The 12,514-nt window shown below is 48.7% G+C and overlaps 1 protein-coding gene and 1 pseudogene across 6 annotated transcripts in view; one reads left to right on the top strand and one right to left on the bottom strand.

Moving 5' to 3' along the window:
- The first annotated feature begins 3,886 nt into the window (after nt 1-3,886).
- On the top strand, nt 3,887-6,669 carry LOC125082960 (procathepsin L-like; annotated as a pseudogene).
- Nucleotides 6,670-7,192: 523 nt separating this feature from the next.
- Nucleotides 7,193-12,514, bottom strand: part of DAPK1 (death associated protein kinase 1) — a 174,617-nt gene continuing 169,295 nt past the window's right edge. For all 6 annotated transcript variants that reach the window (XM_047699206.1, XM_047699210.1, XM_047699209.1 and 3 more), the window contains exons 26-27: nt 8,513-9,741; nt 7,193-8,023 (exon numbers count right to left, since the gene is read on the bottom strand). In XM_047699206.1, the coding sequence (XP_047555162.1) occupies nt 7,873-8,023; nt 8,513-9,741 (1,380 nt within the window). In that variant the 3' untranslated portion in view covers nt 7,193-7,872. The remainder of the gene's footprint in view (nt 8,024-8,512; nt 9,742-12,514) is intronic.

Here is a 12,514-nt window from a genome sequence, read left to right as displayed (position 1 = left end):
CCAGCTAGATGGAGGTCTTCACAAATTACTGTTGGCAGTGCCATCTGAAGGTGGAAGCATTGACAATATCTATAGATGTCCATTTAACATACAGAAAGTTGCAGAGAGTAGAGCTTCTATTGTAAAATTACTGTCATGAAATTGGTACAATACTCAGTAGTTTTGCTGGCTCAGTCGGTAAAGCATGTGGTTCTTGATCTTGGGTTGTTGGTTTGAGCCCATTGTTGGGTACAGAGATTACTTAAAAAATAAAATCTTTAAAAAAATCCAACTTTTAAGTTTGGATCTATGTTCTGGTGGATGGAATAAGTTAAGGTTATTCATATAGAAGGCAAAAAATTTTTGGTTTTAGTATTTCCGAGGAAGACACTTAATATTTGTATTTGTTGAAGCAAATCAGGTTTTAAAAATGGCCTTGGCTTCCTTGTTTGCTTGGTAAGACTAATCTTCCTGGAATCTGCATTGTGAAGGAGTTCCTGGAGGAGATGAGTAGAACACTGAATGTTATATTTTGAAGGCACAGGAAAAAAATGCAAGCACTTTCCTGAAGGACTTTCTTATCTCTTTGGGCCAGGACTGTTACAATACTTATATGCCTTTTGAGATAAATAAGGGAGGCAGCTTGGGGAATGGTAAAAATTATTGGTGTTCTTTGAATTGTTTTTGGAACCAGACCTTCTGTCCTGTAAAGACTAGATTTGTAAAACAAGTATACCTGTTTTTAGTTTCTCAAAGAACAGACTTCTTGCTTTAATAATATTGAAGGACTGACGCGCCCATCCACCTGTGAGGAAGTCTTCCTCTGAGTAAATTTTGCTTAACAGAAAATGTATAAAAATTTAAAAAAAGAAAAAAGGGAAAACTAAAAAATTATATCAGCATCTAAATATCAGCTTTTAATTTGGCCAAATTTTTTATTCTGTAGTTACTAAAATTTTAAAAACTATATTATCAGATCTTAGCCAAGAAAGACAGTAACACTTGGGGATATTAAACAACATCATGGACCTAAAAGACTTCTTTAAAGGTGTAAACAGTACTACCTTTACAAGATCTACAGCCACTTCCAAAGATAGCTCAAGAGAGAGTGGAGGCAGGTGGAAAGCCAAGCCAGGTTCTTAGGATGCAAAACCAGAGGGACAAGAGGAAATAGTAATTCCAGGAGAAAAGGATCCATAACCAGCGGGCCTGGACTTGGAAAGGAAGAGATAATGTTAATATTTATTTCCCCCTCTCACCTGGACTTAGGAGGATTGATTTAAAAATGAAAGAAACACAGAAACACACTCTGGGGACCCTGCCCAGGTTGAAGAACTATTTTACCGCAGCCCTCAGTTCAGTCTTTGCCTAAGGATGACAGGTATCTCGGGAGGATCACCTGTCACCTCAGGTGGTTTCCTGTGGAAAGAAAAGTGTCTCCTCAGGGGGAAAGGCCCCTGAGGTGGGCTAGTAGCAGAGAGAGCACTCAGGGGAAGGAGGATGGGGGAGGCGTAGGAGACAAGTCAGTCTTACAGGCTTTGGTCTCAAGCATCCCTCATGTTTCTAACTGTCCAGGAGCCTTTGTCATGAACCTTTCCATGTGACTACTTTGGAATCTTGAAGGCTTTTGGAGGCTTCTACATATGAACTAAAGTAGGCATCCCATTCCATGGATTTAGATTGGGAACCCTGACTGTGGTTCTTAAAGGTACAATCCTGTCTAACTGGAAGTTTCCTCCTAATGGACACTATAATTCTAGGTTCTTTTTCAATTCTTCTTTTCCATCTTCCTAGCTATCTCTGCGTTCTGGAATTACAATTGTTAGACTTAAATAAGCAAGTGTACAGTAGGTATTGCCCGTGACTGTATACCCACCCCGCTAAGCCTTTGGGTTTCTAGGAGCCCAACTAATATTCAAAAGGGAGGTGCCACAGGGTTGGGGACTGTGTGCTGTTTCATAAGGTACCTAATGGCAGGAAAGATTTCTTGATGCTGGTGGGTGACCTAGTTTCCATGTAACCTGTTCCATGGCCAACTTACCTTATTATGGGAGACTTCTGGAGGGGGGCGGGCTGTCTAACAGCTTTTCAATGCTAGAATCGTGCCAACCAATTCTTGTGGCTTTCTGGCCTCCAAGATCTCGCTAGCAAGAACCCTTATGTACACAAAATAAGACAAACCAACACATGCCTTCATATATCAACAGAACTGCGTCTCGCCACTAAGAAGGCCCCCTGAGCACCAGCTCCGTGTCCTTGGGAAGCTTGCTGAGGTTTTCCAAACGGGGAATTGTGCCTGAAAGGCTTGGGTTGGCTCAGGGCAGACCCTTCTGTCAGCTCAGGGGGCTCCGGGCAGACATGCCAGCGCCACTGGGCTCCTGGCCTAACCTTCCGCAGCTCAAGCTGATGTGCTCTGTAAGGAGACCCAGTTGGATTGGAAGCTCCAGGGTAAAAAATAGAGACAAACAGAGCAGAGCTTTGACCCACAGGAGCTTATCAGGAAGGAGGTCCAGAAAAGGAGCTGTGACCCACTGTCTAGACCTGTGGAATCATGTTTCTAAGGAGAGCGAAAATGATTTTCAGAGGGCAAATTCATGGTTTCCTGATGAACATTTTTTGGCTTAAAATAGCATCTTTCTTAAACGTTTTAAATTAAATCTCAAGAAAAGCACATTCGATACTGAGGAACATAATAATCCACAACACAGAGAGTGGGGAGGAAGAGGCAGTTTCGACATTCCGTCGTTCCTCGTTTTATGAAACCGTATTGTTCTGGAAATAAAACATTTCTGTTGGCTTTGACAAAGACTAGAGAGGGAAGAAGAATCTGTGCCTAATGGAGACAGAAGAGGAGAGTGACGGAACACTGTGCCTTCCCCGGACACCTCTCCTTGTGTCCCCTTTCTTTCCAGGGATCTGGGCAAGTGTTTGGGGACTGCCAGTCCACTCCAGATTCTCCCCAAACCCTGAGGCTTCCCATCCTGGAACAGTGCTAATAAATCTGTCTGTGGGCTCTGTTTCCTCCCCTTGCCCCCACCTTTGTCTGGAATAATCAGGGACCACGGGACCAGATTATGGGGTTCATTACGGTGTAAAAAATCCGCAACTGTAGAACTGAAGGACATGCAGGCTGAGGCTGAAAACCTACTTGGGGCTCCCTGTGACTTCTATTCATGAGTCACCCGCCAGCGCATGAATTTGGGGCACTCAGTTGATCTGGGCCCCCAGAGAAGGCATAGACTGCCCCTCAGCACTGAGCCTGGTCCTCCAGCTTCCCCTCCTCTGGGTCAGCTGACTCACGAACCACTGTCCAGATGCCTTGTCACTGGCCACTAGGCCCAGAGTTAGTTGTGCACACAGGCAGGCGGAGTCTATCACAGTGTAGGCCCGCGGGGGTAGGGCTGGCCCTGGGAAAACCAGGGCCTTCCGTGCAAAGCCTGGGACCCTCACCCAGCCTGGGAGACCCCCAGACCTGCACCTGTGACTGGGTCAACGTAGCTACAGTTGCCACAGGTGAGGCCAGGGCCGGTCCTGAGGCGCGGGCCATTCCCCAAACCAGAACTACGTTTTGGGTCAGAGGTTCAGGGCTCGCTGGAGGTGTTGTACTCGGACCTGGCCCCATCGTACACCCCCATGTGCTAGGCTACAGGATGGTGGTGCCACGTGCCCCTGTTCACATGGCCTGGAAGCCACAGGCGGGTCACAAGGCAGGGAGTGAGGCTGCAAGTCCCCGGCCCATCCCGCACCCGCAGCCTTCCCAACAGCCAGGTGGAAACAGTTAGGAGGATAAATTCTGGTCCTATTCCACTATGGTGGCGCTAACGTCTCAGAAGAGAGGAAGAACGGGGTTTTTGAGAGTTCAGATTAATCGGAAACTCATGTGTTTTCCTTTCTTAAGTTTTGAAACATGCATCCTTCTCTCTTCCTGGCTCCCCTTTGCCTGGGAATAGCTTCAGCTGCTCCACAACTCGATCAGAGCTTAGATACGCGCTGGTCCCAGTGGAAGGCGGCACACGGGAGACAGTATGACGAGGTTGGTAACATCTGAGCTGTCCACTGAGACCCCAGGGAATGTTCTATGCTGGTGGGAGTTCACAGCGGGGAGTAGCTTCTGGAGGCCGCTGGTACCCAGGCAGGAAGCAGGGCACTGTGACTGCGCTCACGATGGGGACAGATGTCCTGCTGTGTAGTTGCTGGAGCGCAACTCCCGGAGCATCAGCCCAGCCCCAGTCAAGGTCTCTGCTCCCCTCTGTGAGCACATCCACTTCAAGTAGGTTATTTGGTTTTAAATAGAAATAGAGGATAGTTCATTTGTTTTTCTGCAGAATGAAGAAGGATGGAGGAGAGCAGTGTGGGAGATGAATCTGAAAATGATTGAACAGCACAACCAGGAGTACAGCCAATGGAAACACAGCTTCGAGAAGGCAATGAATGCTTTTGGTGACCTGGTGAGTGTGGCTTGGGTTGCTGAATGTTTCATGCGTCCCCTCCTCAGTGTTTTGCCAAAATAATCTCAATTTTCAACATCCCACTTTCTTTTCCTTGAAGACCAATGAAGAATTCAGGCCCATAATGATTGGCCTTCAGATACAGAAGCGTGAGGAGGCGAAGGTGTGCCAAGCCCCTCTCTCTGCTGAGACCCCCTCATCTGTGGACTGGAGAGTGAAAGGCTCTGCAAACCCCGTGAAGGATCAGGTGAGCCAGTACTCAGCAGCTGCTGCTCGAGAGTAAAGGCAAAAGAAATCCGTGTCCTTGCTGTGTTCGGCTGAGAAACAATGGACAGCTCATGATGTTTCAAAAGAGTTTCAGATGTGGGAGCTGCTGTTGCTCTTGGTTCTGTAGCCAAGAGAGCTAATAGCTCTTGCTATTGGTTCTGTAGCCTGAGAGCTTTTTAATTTGGTTCCAGGGTCCTGGGCTTCTTGTTGGGCTTTTAGTGCAACTGGAGCCCTCGAAGGACCAATGTTCCAGAAAACTGGCTATCTAGTGTCACTGAGTAAGCAGAACCTGCTCTCGGGCTGAAGGCAGTGATGGCTGCAGTGGTGGTCTTTTATCAGTTATCCCTTCCAGTATGTTCGGAACGACGGAGGCCTGGACTCACAGGAAACCTACCCATATTGTTTAGGGGCAAATGGAGCCCCTTATCTTGTTATAAACTTGAACACGTGCAGAGAAAAGAGAAACTGTATTTCATATTCACAATTTAGATTGTAGCCTTTGTACCTGCAAACTGTCTTGATCTCATGTTCCCCAGGAGGTGGATCAGTAATCAAGTCTCTATTTTGAAAGCTCCAATCCTGCAAATACAGTCCAGAAAATTCTGCTGCTAGTCTAACTGGGTTCTGGGTAGTCCCTAAGATGGCATACAAACTTCTGAAGGCAGTGGCCGCTGTGGGACCTGTCTCTGCGGCTTCAATGCAAGCCTGGATTCCTTCCGGTTCTGGAACCAACATAAGCATTTGTCTATGGAGACATTTAGGAAAAAAATGGAAGTCACCATCATGCACAAGATTGAGTCATGTCGAATTTCATGTAGAATTTTGTGGGGTGTTGGTTTACACAATTGTTCATTGTGTACATGTAATATTTGTGCTGAATGTTTCCATTTGTAATGACTGGAAACACATCCTTGTGTTAATCACTTCATAAATATATTTAAAAGGCTACATAATTTGACCAATATACTTAATTTACTATAACCTTTTGAAGTTACTAGAATTTTGAAATTTTTCATAGGATTTCACTTGAAACCGTAAAGAGCAGCTTGGTTCAAGTAATTTTGTGATCTGTGGTGTTTCCTTAGGCTGACACCCTCAAGGTAGGTTCCCATAAGTGGTCTTTTCTGGTTCATGATCTGTTATTTAGAAAAGAGATGGGGCCACGTCATGTATTTGCGGGTGTTAGATGAGGGCCTAAGTCTTTACTTACCTAGCCCAAAAAGATTTAGCATTTTTTTTTTTTTTAAGATTTTATTTATTTGTGAGTGAGAGAGAGAGAGCATGAGAGGGAGAGGTCAGAGGGAGAAGCAGACTCCCTGAGGAGCCGGGAGCCTGACTCGGGATTTGATCCCAGGACTCTGGGATCATGACCTGAGCTGAAGGCAGTCGCTCAACCAACTGAGCCACCCAGGGACCCAAAAGATCTAGCTTTTAATCATATCTGGACTTAGGTCATTTCACTGAAAATTGAAATCTCTCCCTTATCGTAGTTGATAGGCTGGGTTACTATCACATGTCACATGGAAAAACTCACTCCAGCACTGAATTTTACTCTCCAGGCATTTATTATGATCTGAAGTACAGCAGTGAACGCCTGAATCAGGGCGTTCTGGTGGCTGGTTATGTCTTTGAAGGACAGAATCAGAGAACAAAAAATATTGGATTTTCAAGAACAGGTATTAAAAGCCAAAAATACTTACCTTTGAAAAAGAAAAGGGAATCCTTTTTGGAATCAGTGCTTGGACACAAGTCCCCCAACCCTTGAGCACACTTGTGAAATCCCAGAAGTGTTAACCCCACGAGGCGGGAACACAGACATATTCATGAGACGACCATAGGAATGTACTGTCTCAAGCTGGCCAGGGTCCTGTGATGGTTTTGGTACCGTTGCATTTCTAAATTGGATTTTTTATTAATTCTGTAACACATCTGGCCCCAAGAGTTTCTTTTTTCTGTTTCCATTTGCAGTCTGTGAAAGGTCTGGGGGCAGAATTCTGAGCTGGGTTAGAACTTGAGCAGGAACAGGAAGGGCCTCTCCAGATTCTTCCCGAATCTGTCCTGGCCTCTAGTGCCCTGCTCAGTGTTGGGTGTGATTGTTCATGAAGGGAAATGTGTGGTGGGTTTTCTCTCCCTCCTGCGGGCCGTTCCCCGCACGTCTGTACAGACCAATCTCTCCAAGTGCCCGCGCCGGGACTCCAGGATTCCGCCTGTGTTTGGGTCAGGCAGGGACAATGGAAGTGGTTCCCTTCTTTGAGTGAGAACAAACGTGAAAACCCTCTGGGCTCTTCCCATTTCCCTGTACCATTCTCACTTTTTTTTTTTTTTTTAAACCATTCCCAATTTTAGTAACAACAACCCTGAAGTAAGTTGGGTGTGTCCATACGGGGGTTCAGTTTCACGGACTTTCTGGACTTCAGTGTGGTTTGTCCGCTCTGTGGGTACCGCAGGGTGAAAATAAAACAGAGATAAAGGATCCTTTTTGAATGAAAGACCAACAATCGAATGCAACAAGCAATAGTTTATTTATATTAAAAAAAAGGGAAAAGAAAAAAAAGAGAACAGAAGTGAGAAACCAACATCTTTTTACTACATTGTATAGATTAAGTAAAAATACCTGTATTCATATATATGTATATACATACTGCATATTTATATATATATACACACATATACACACATGGAATGGAACATTAAAATTACATGCTTCCCAGGACAGAAGAATTAGGACACGTTCCCTCATATCAACTTAAAACTCCATCACAATTTAAAATCACTGCAAGGAAACTGACTTCCGTCATCTTGTTGGACTTCAAGTACACAAGGTTACGGAACCAGAAGCTAGATGTAAAAATCATCCACTGTGCACCGATGACAACCGACTGCCACACACCACGGGGCAGGGGTCTTCCGAGTTCTCCCACAGGCCTTCCTCACCTGCAGCGGTGTCACCTTCTACCTGAGATGCGCGGGAATGAGGCAGGGGGACCGTGGGCAGGTGCTGCGTGGACCCGCATGTCGACGTTTAAACAAGAGCAACAAAGACAAGTCTTTCCGTGAAAACAACGCCGGTTGTGAAGTGACTCCAGAAGAGGGTTCCTTCCTCCCCTTTCCTTGCCAAGTGAAACACAAAAACTACTGGGGGACAAACCAGCTCAGGGCGCAGCACCTCCAGCGGTGATCAGCAGACAGCAAGGGACAGAGAGGGGGCGTCTCCTGGCGACAGCTCCTGGCTGACCCGGCTGCTCTCAGACACACCCTCTTCTGCAAAGGCACTCACATGTTGTCTGTTTATGAGGGATACAGTGGGAGTCCGTGCATGGGAGTCCTTCCTACAAATACCAAAGAGATAAGCTGAGGACGTGGTCTAACAGGGACAAGAAGAGAAGTAATACACATTTTGGATAAATGTATGTGTGTGTGTGTTTTTTTTTTTTTTCTTTAAAGGACAATCCGTAGTTTAAAAAATTTCATTGAAAGTGAGGAATTCCAGTAAAATTATCAGCAAGGAGCAAGGTGCTGGAGGGGAGATGGATCCAGAACACAGAGAGGAGGGACACTAGTTTCTCAAATGGCCAGAGGACAAGGGGATGCACGGTCTGCTCTGAAACGAGAAGACCATCCACACACAGTGGAGTGTGTGAGCGGGAGGGACACAGTGGCAGAGAGACTGGTAAAACAGGAGGGAGAGTGGCATCCTTCCATATGTGGGCACGGGGGGGGGGGGGGATGCACCCTGAATTTCTGGATGGGAAAGAGGGGCCGCGTCCCCCTGTTTTGCAGTCCAAAGAGACCCCGCCCAAGCCCAAGGCTGCCCTCACCGGGACACGACGGAGCTAATGGAGTTGTAAGACGTGCCGCTGTTGCAGCTCGAGTCATAGGCCTCCTGGCCATTGCCGTCGAGGTTGATCTTGAACACAGAAGACGCCTTCAGTAGAAAGTCCGCTGCGTCCCGACGCCCCAGCTCCCTTAGTTTGGACATGAGGATGCCCACTGTGCTCTCGGGGTAGGAGGTCCATTCCCGGAGCAGGGCGTGGACCGGGCTGGGGAGGAACTCCTTGGGAGCCCCGTTGTTGGTGTTGTACTTCGCCACAAGATCGGGGAGACCCAAGTTCATGGCGAGAAGGCACCAGTCCTTCCCCATGGGATCGGGTGGGTCCAGGAGACGACAGAGCTTCCTCCGGGTCAGGAGGTTCAGATCTGAGGCATGGATGTCCATCCCGAGGCTGGCCTGCGAGTACACGTCATGACAGCCAAAGCACATGATGCTGCTGAAGCTCTCCTTGTAGCCCCCCATGGTGTTCGTCAGCGAGGTCTCCTTCAGGGTCTGCGCCCGGAAGAAGTCCCGCGGCTGGTAGATCATGACGGGCTCGTGGTGCTCCCGCAGCTGCTGGGGGCTCAGGTAATGCTTCACCGTCAGCAGCCCCGGGAGCGTGGTGGCCATGACGTTCTCCATGGTGCTGCACACGGAGTCCAGCAGGAGGCAGCACTTGATCTTTTCCGTCTCCAGCCCGCGCACCTGCACCTCGATGCCCTGGCCGTGGTTGACCAGAAGCACCAGCAGCTCGGCCCCGCGGTTGGCGATCTTGCAGCCGTTCACCCACAGGCGGATGTCTGCGTCTCCCTCCGCGCTCTGCTGGTGGATCCACCGGCACAGGTTCACCTGGACCTTGTGAAAGATGCCGCACGGGAAGGGGGTGAGGTACTCCACGGGGACGATGCGCACGCCGCCGTAGACCCGCCCCTCGTCCTCCTCGTCTGTCCAGGACCGGTGGAGGTTGTCCGTCTTGATCAGGGCGGGGATGTCCACCATGGTCCCGCTGCTCAGGTCACGGGCGCAGATGTCCATGGCGTCCAGGATCTGCAGCAGCTCCTCCACGTCACTGTCGGGCACCAGGCGCTGGACGTCCTCCACGGTGTAGCGGCCCCGGTAGTGGTGCAGGGCCCGTGGGGTCTCCACGGACAGCAGCTTCCCCAGCACGTTGGTGCAGAGCCAGCGAGGGTCCAGGAGTAACACGTCCTGCACCGTTTCGCTCTGCATGATGTTGATCTGCCGGAAGGGACAACAGGAGGTCACACGTGGGGACCAAGATGGCCAGAGGCACCAGTTCAGAGCGCTAGGGGACCCGAACAATGATAAACTCTAAGCACATGTTGCAAAAACTGACCCAGGGCATTCATGGGGACAGATCTCCGAAATCCAACAGCGACCCAAAACACCAGCTTGAGAAGGTTCTGAGAAGGAATGAAAAGATTACCTTGGACAGTTTAAAAAAAAAAACAAAAACAAAAAACGGTCAATGCAATGAGCGAAAGGCAAAAATAGAGAGAGATGGCAGACAAGTGCTGTGAGAAAATTTTGACTGGATTCTACATTCCCAAATGAACACACAAATGAATGAAAACAGCTATGACAGAAATGACTGGGACGAGTGGCAAACACTCAAATGGGGACTATATATTCAATAGTAGCATTATATCCATGCTATGTTTCTGGAACACAATTAATTATATTGTGGTAATCCGGGTGACTCCATCCTTAGTCCTCTGTCTTGTTCATGGTCACTCACTGATGCCCTCTGTGGCCCAGGGGCTCTTGGAGATTAATATACGAACCTGAGAAACACCCACCAAGGCCAGGAGGGTAGGAAGCTTGCTTTGGCCCTTGGTAAAGTTGTCAAAGAGAACAAAGTGTCTCCCCTTCCTGACACACAGGTGGTACCATGAGATCTAATTCGAAGTTAGAAGTCAGTGAGTGGCACACGGACCCTGTCTACAAAATCTGTAGACAACTGTCCAGACTTTGTGGAGACCAACAGCACAAGTGGGTCATTGCCCACCCCATCTCCCCTGCTCATAAGTCACCTTGAATAAAACTATAAGGACTTGCCTGCTTCGTTTTTTGGGTCTCATTTTGGGAGCTACTTTACGGTCCCTCCTCCACCCTGTACCAGTGGGAGGATACCCCACAGCGGAGGGGCTACAAGCTCAATTATTTAGGGGTGAAATGTCTTATTTGCAAAACAAATAAGCAAATAAATAGAAGAGAGAGAGAGAGAGACAGCGCCAATGGAGTAAACACTTGGTTAACTTAAGTGTGAAGCAGATGATGACTGAGCTCTTCCTGCACTTACTTCTCTGAAGGCTTAAAATTTTTCAAGAAAAAGATTCCAGTTGTTATATTATTTCATCATGTAAAATTTTAACACACACAGAAAAAAAGGTCTGGAAAGCGATGCCTGCAGGCAGTGGTGCTAGAGAGGAGGAGGGAGGAACGAGGCTGCACAGGACTTGGAGCGTCACCTGTCACCTGTGTTTCTTTAAAAAGCAGAAGTCTGCGAGACAGAAAACGGACAACACCCAGAGGCAGCTGCGCTCTGTGCCGCACCTCCCTCCTCTCCTCCCTCTGAACCCAGAGCAGGTTCCCTTCTCACATGGAGGCGGAGGCTCCTGACTGTTGGTACCAGGACCACCTTCTAGTCTACACTGCAGTTACAGCTTTGAGAGCCCCTCTGCCCAGAGTGTGTTCCAAATGGTCCCTAGAATGACAATTCCGGGAGGGTAGAGCAGATCTATTGCTTGTTAAGGCATTTGGAGGGACCTCAGGGTCAGGGAAGGCTGAGACACTGGCCACACGGGAGCAGACTAAGGGACTTCGAGCAGTGAGGGGTCCCACAGCGGAAAGACGCATCAGGACAACCAGTGACATGTGCCTAAAAGCTTCCTCACCAGTGGGCAGTAACAGCCTGGGAGAGGGGCTGGTGGCCAAGCAGAGCCTGGGCACCTGACAGATTCCCCTTCCTTACTCCTACTATCGGAGCTTCACTTACTCACTTAAAGTCTCAAGGGCAAGGAGAATAAAGAATACAGTGGATTATACCCTTGCTCTAGAAACTGCTGGTCAGATATCAGAAGACAAGAGAAGACCGAGTCAATGGAATGAGTTTATTATTATGGTTACTCTTATCTTATAATGTAAGCTGGGATCCCGGTCCTTGGATTCAATCACTTTAAAGCACAGCAGTAGGGGCCTGTAGATTACCAGCAGTTTCAGCAGAGTTCGGAGGCTCCTACTCTCACTGCCTGATGCTCTAGTTTTCAGGGTCACCAGATTCAGTTTTAATGTCAGGCCTATCTGATTCACACACACGGGCCTTGAGTCAGGGGGACACTGAGACTGGACCAGAAGCTCCGGGTGTCTAGAATTCTCAGAACTGCTTCTGGGTCTTCACGTTCAGAACTGCTCTTCGTGGCCCGGACTAGCCTCAACTGTCCCCTGATGTCACAGGACGGAGGAACGAAAAGGCTAGGTCCCCTGTCTGGGGACAGGCAGAGGAGGCGATGAGAACAGCAGTCCCAAGCCCCGGTGCTGAATGCCATGCACACAGAAGCAAAGATCTCCATTTCTGGGTCATTTCTGGGGGACACTGCTTGCTGGGTCGAAGTGTCTCCGGACGTCCTCTCGTCACTGCCTTTTCTCAATAATCTGTAAGCCCCAAAGTCTGTTTGGACTTTCAGCCCATAGGGCAGAAAATCACAGTTAAGCACTGGGTGCCCCAGGACGAGAGGAGAGAGGCCCAGTTGCCCCGTGCGGCAGGAACTGTGCCTCCTAACTCGCATAAGCGGGAAAATGAGCAAACCCGCACACAGCCACGGGACAGGTCTCTGGCGGGACGGGGGAGCAGAGAACCGCAGGTCCGAAAATCATCCGGGCCCCACGTCTGGATAGATTGTGGGTGGCTGGTCAGTTTCCACTCAGCTCTGCCGGCTCAAAGCCCCTTCCGAGGCGGCAGAAACACTCCCGTGGAGCCCCTCCCCCGCCC

The sequence above is a fragment of the Lutra lutra genome, chromosome 13 (assembly GCF_902655055.1).
Source record: "Lutra lutra chromosome 13, mLutLut1.2, whole genome shotgun sequence".
NCBI lineage: Eukaryota > Metazoa > Chordata > Mammalia > Carnivora > Mustelidae > Lutra > Lutra lutra.
This window is presented reverse-complemented; position numbering and strand designations above follow the sequence as displayed.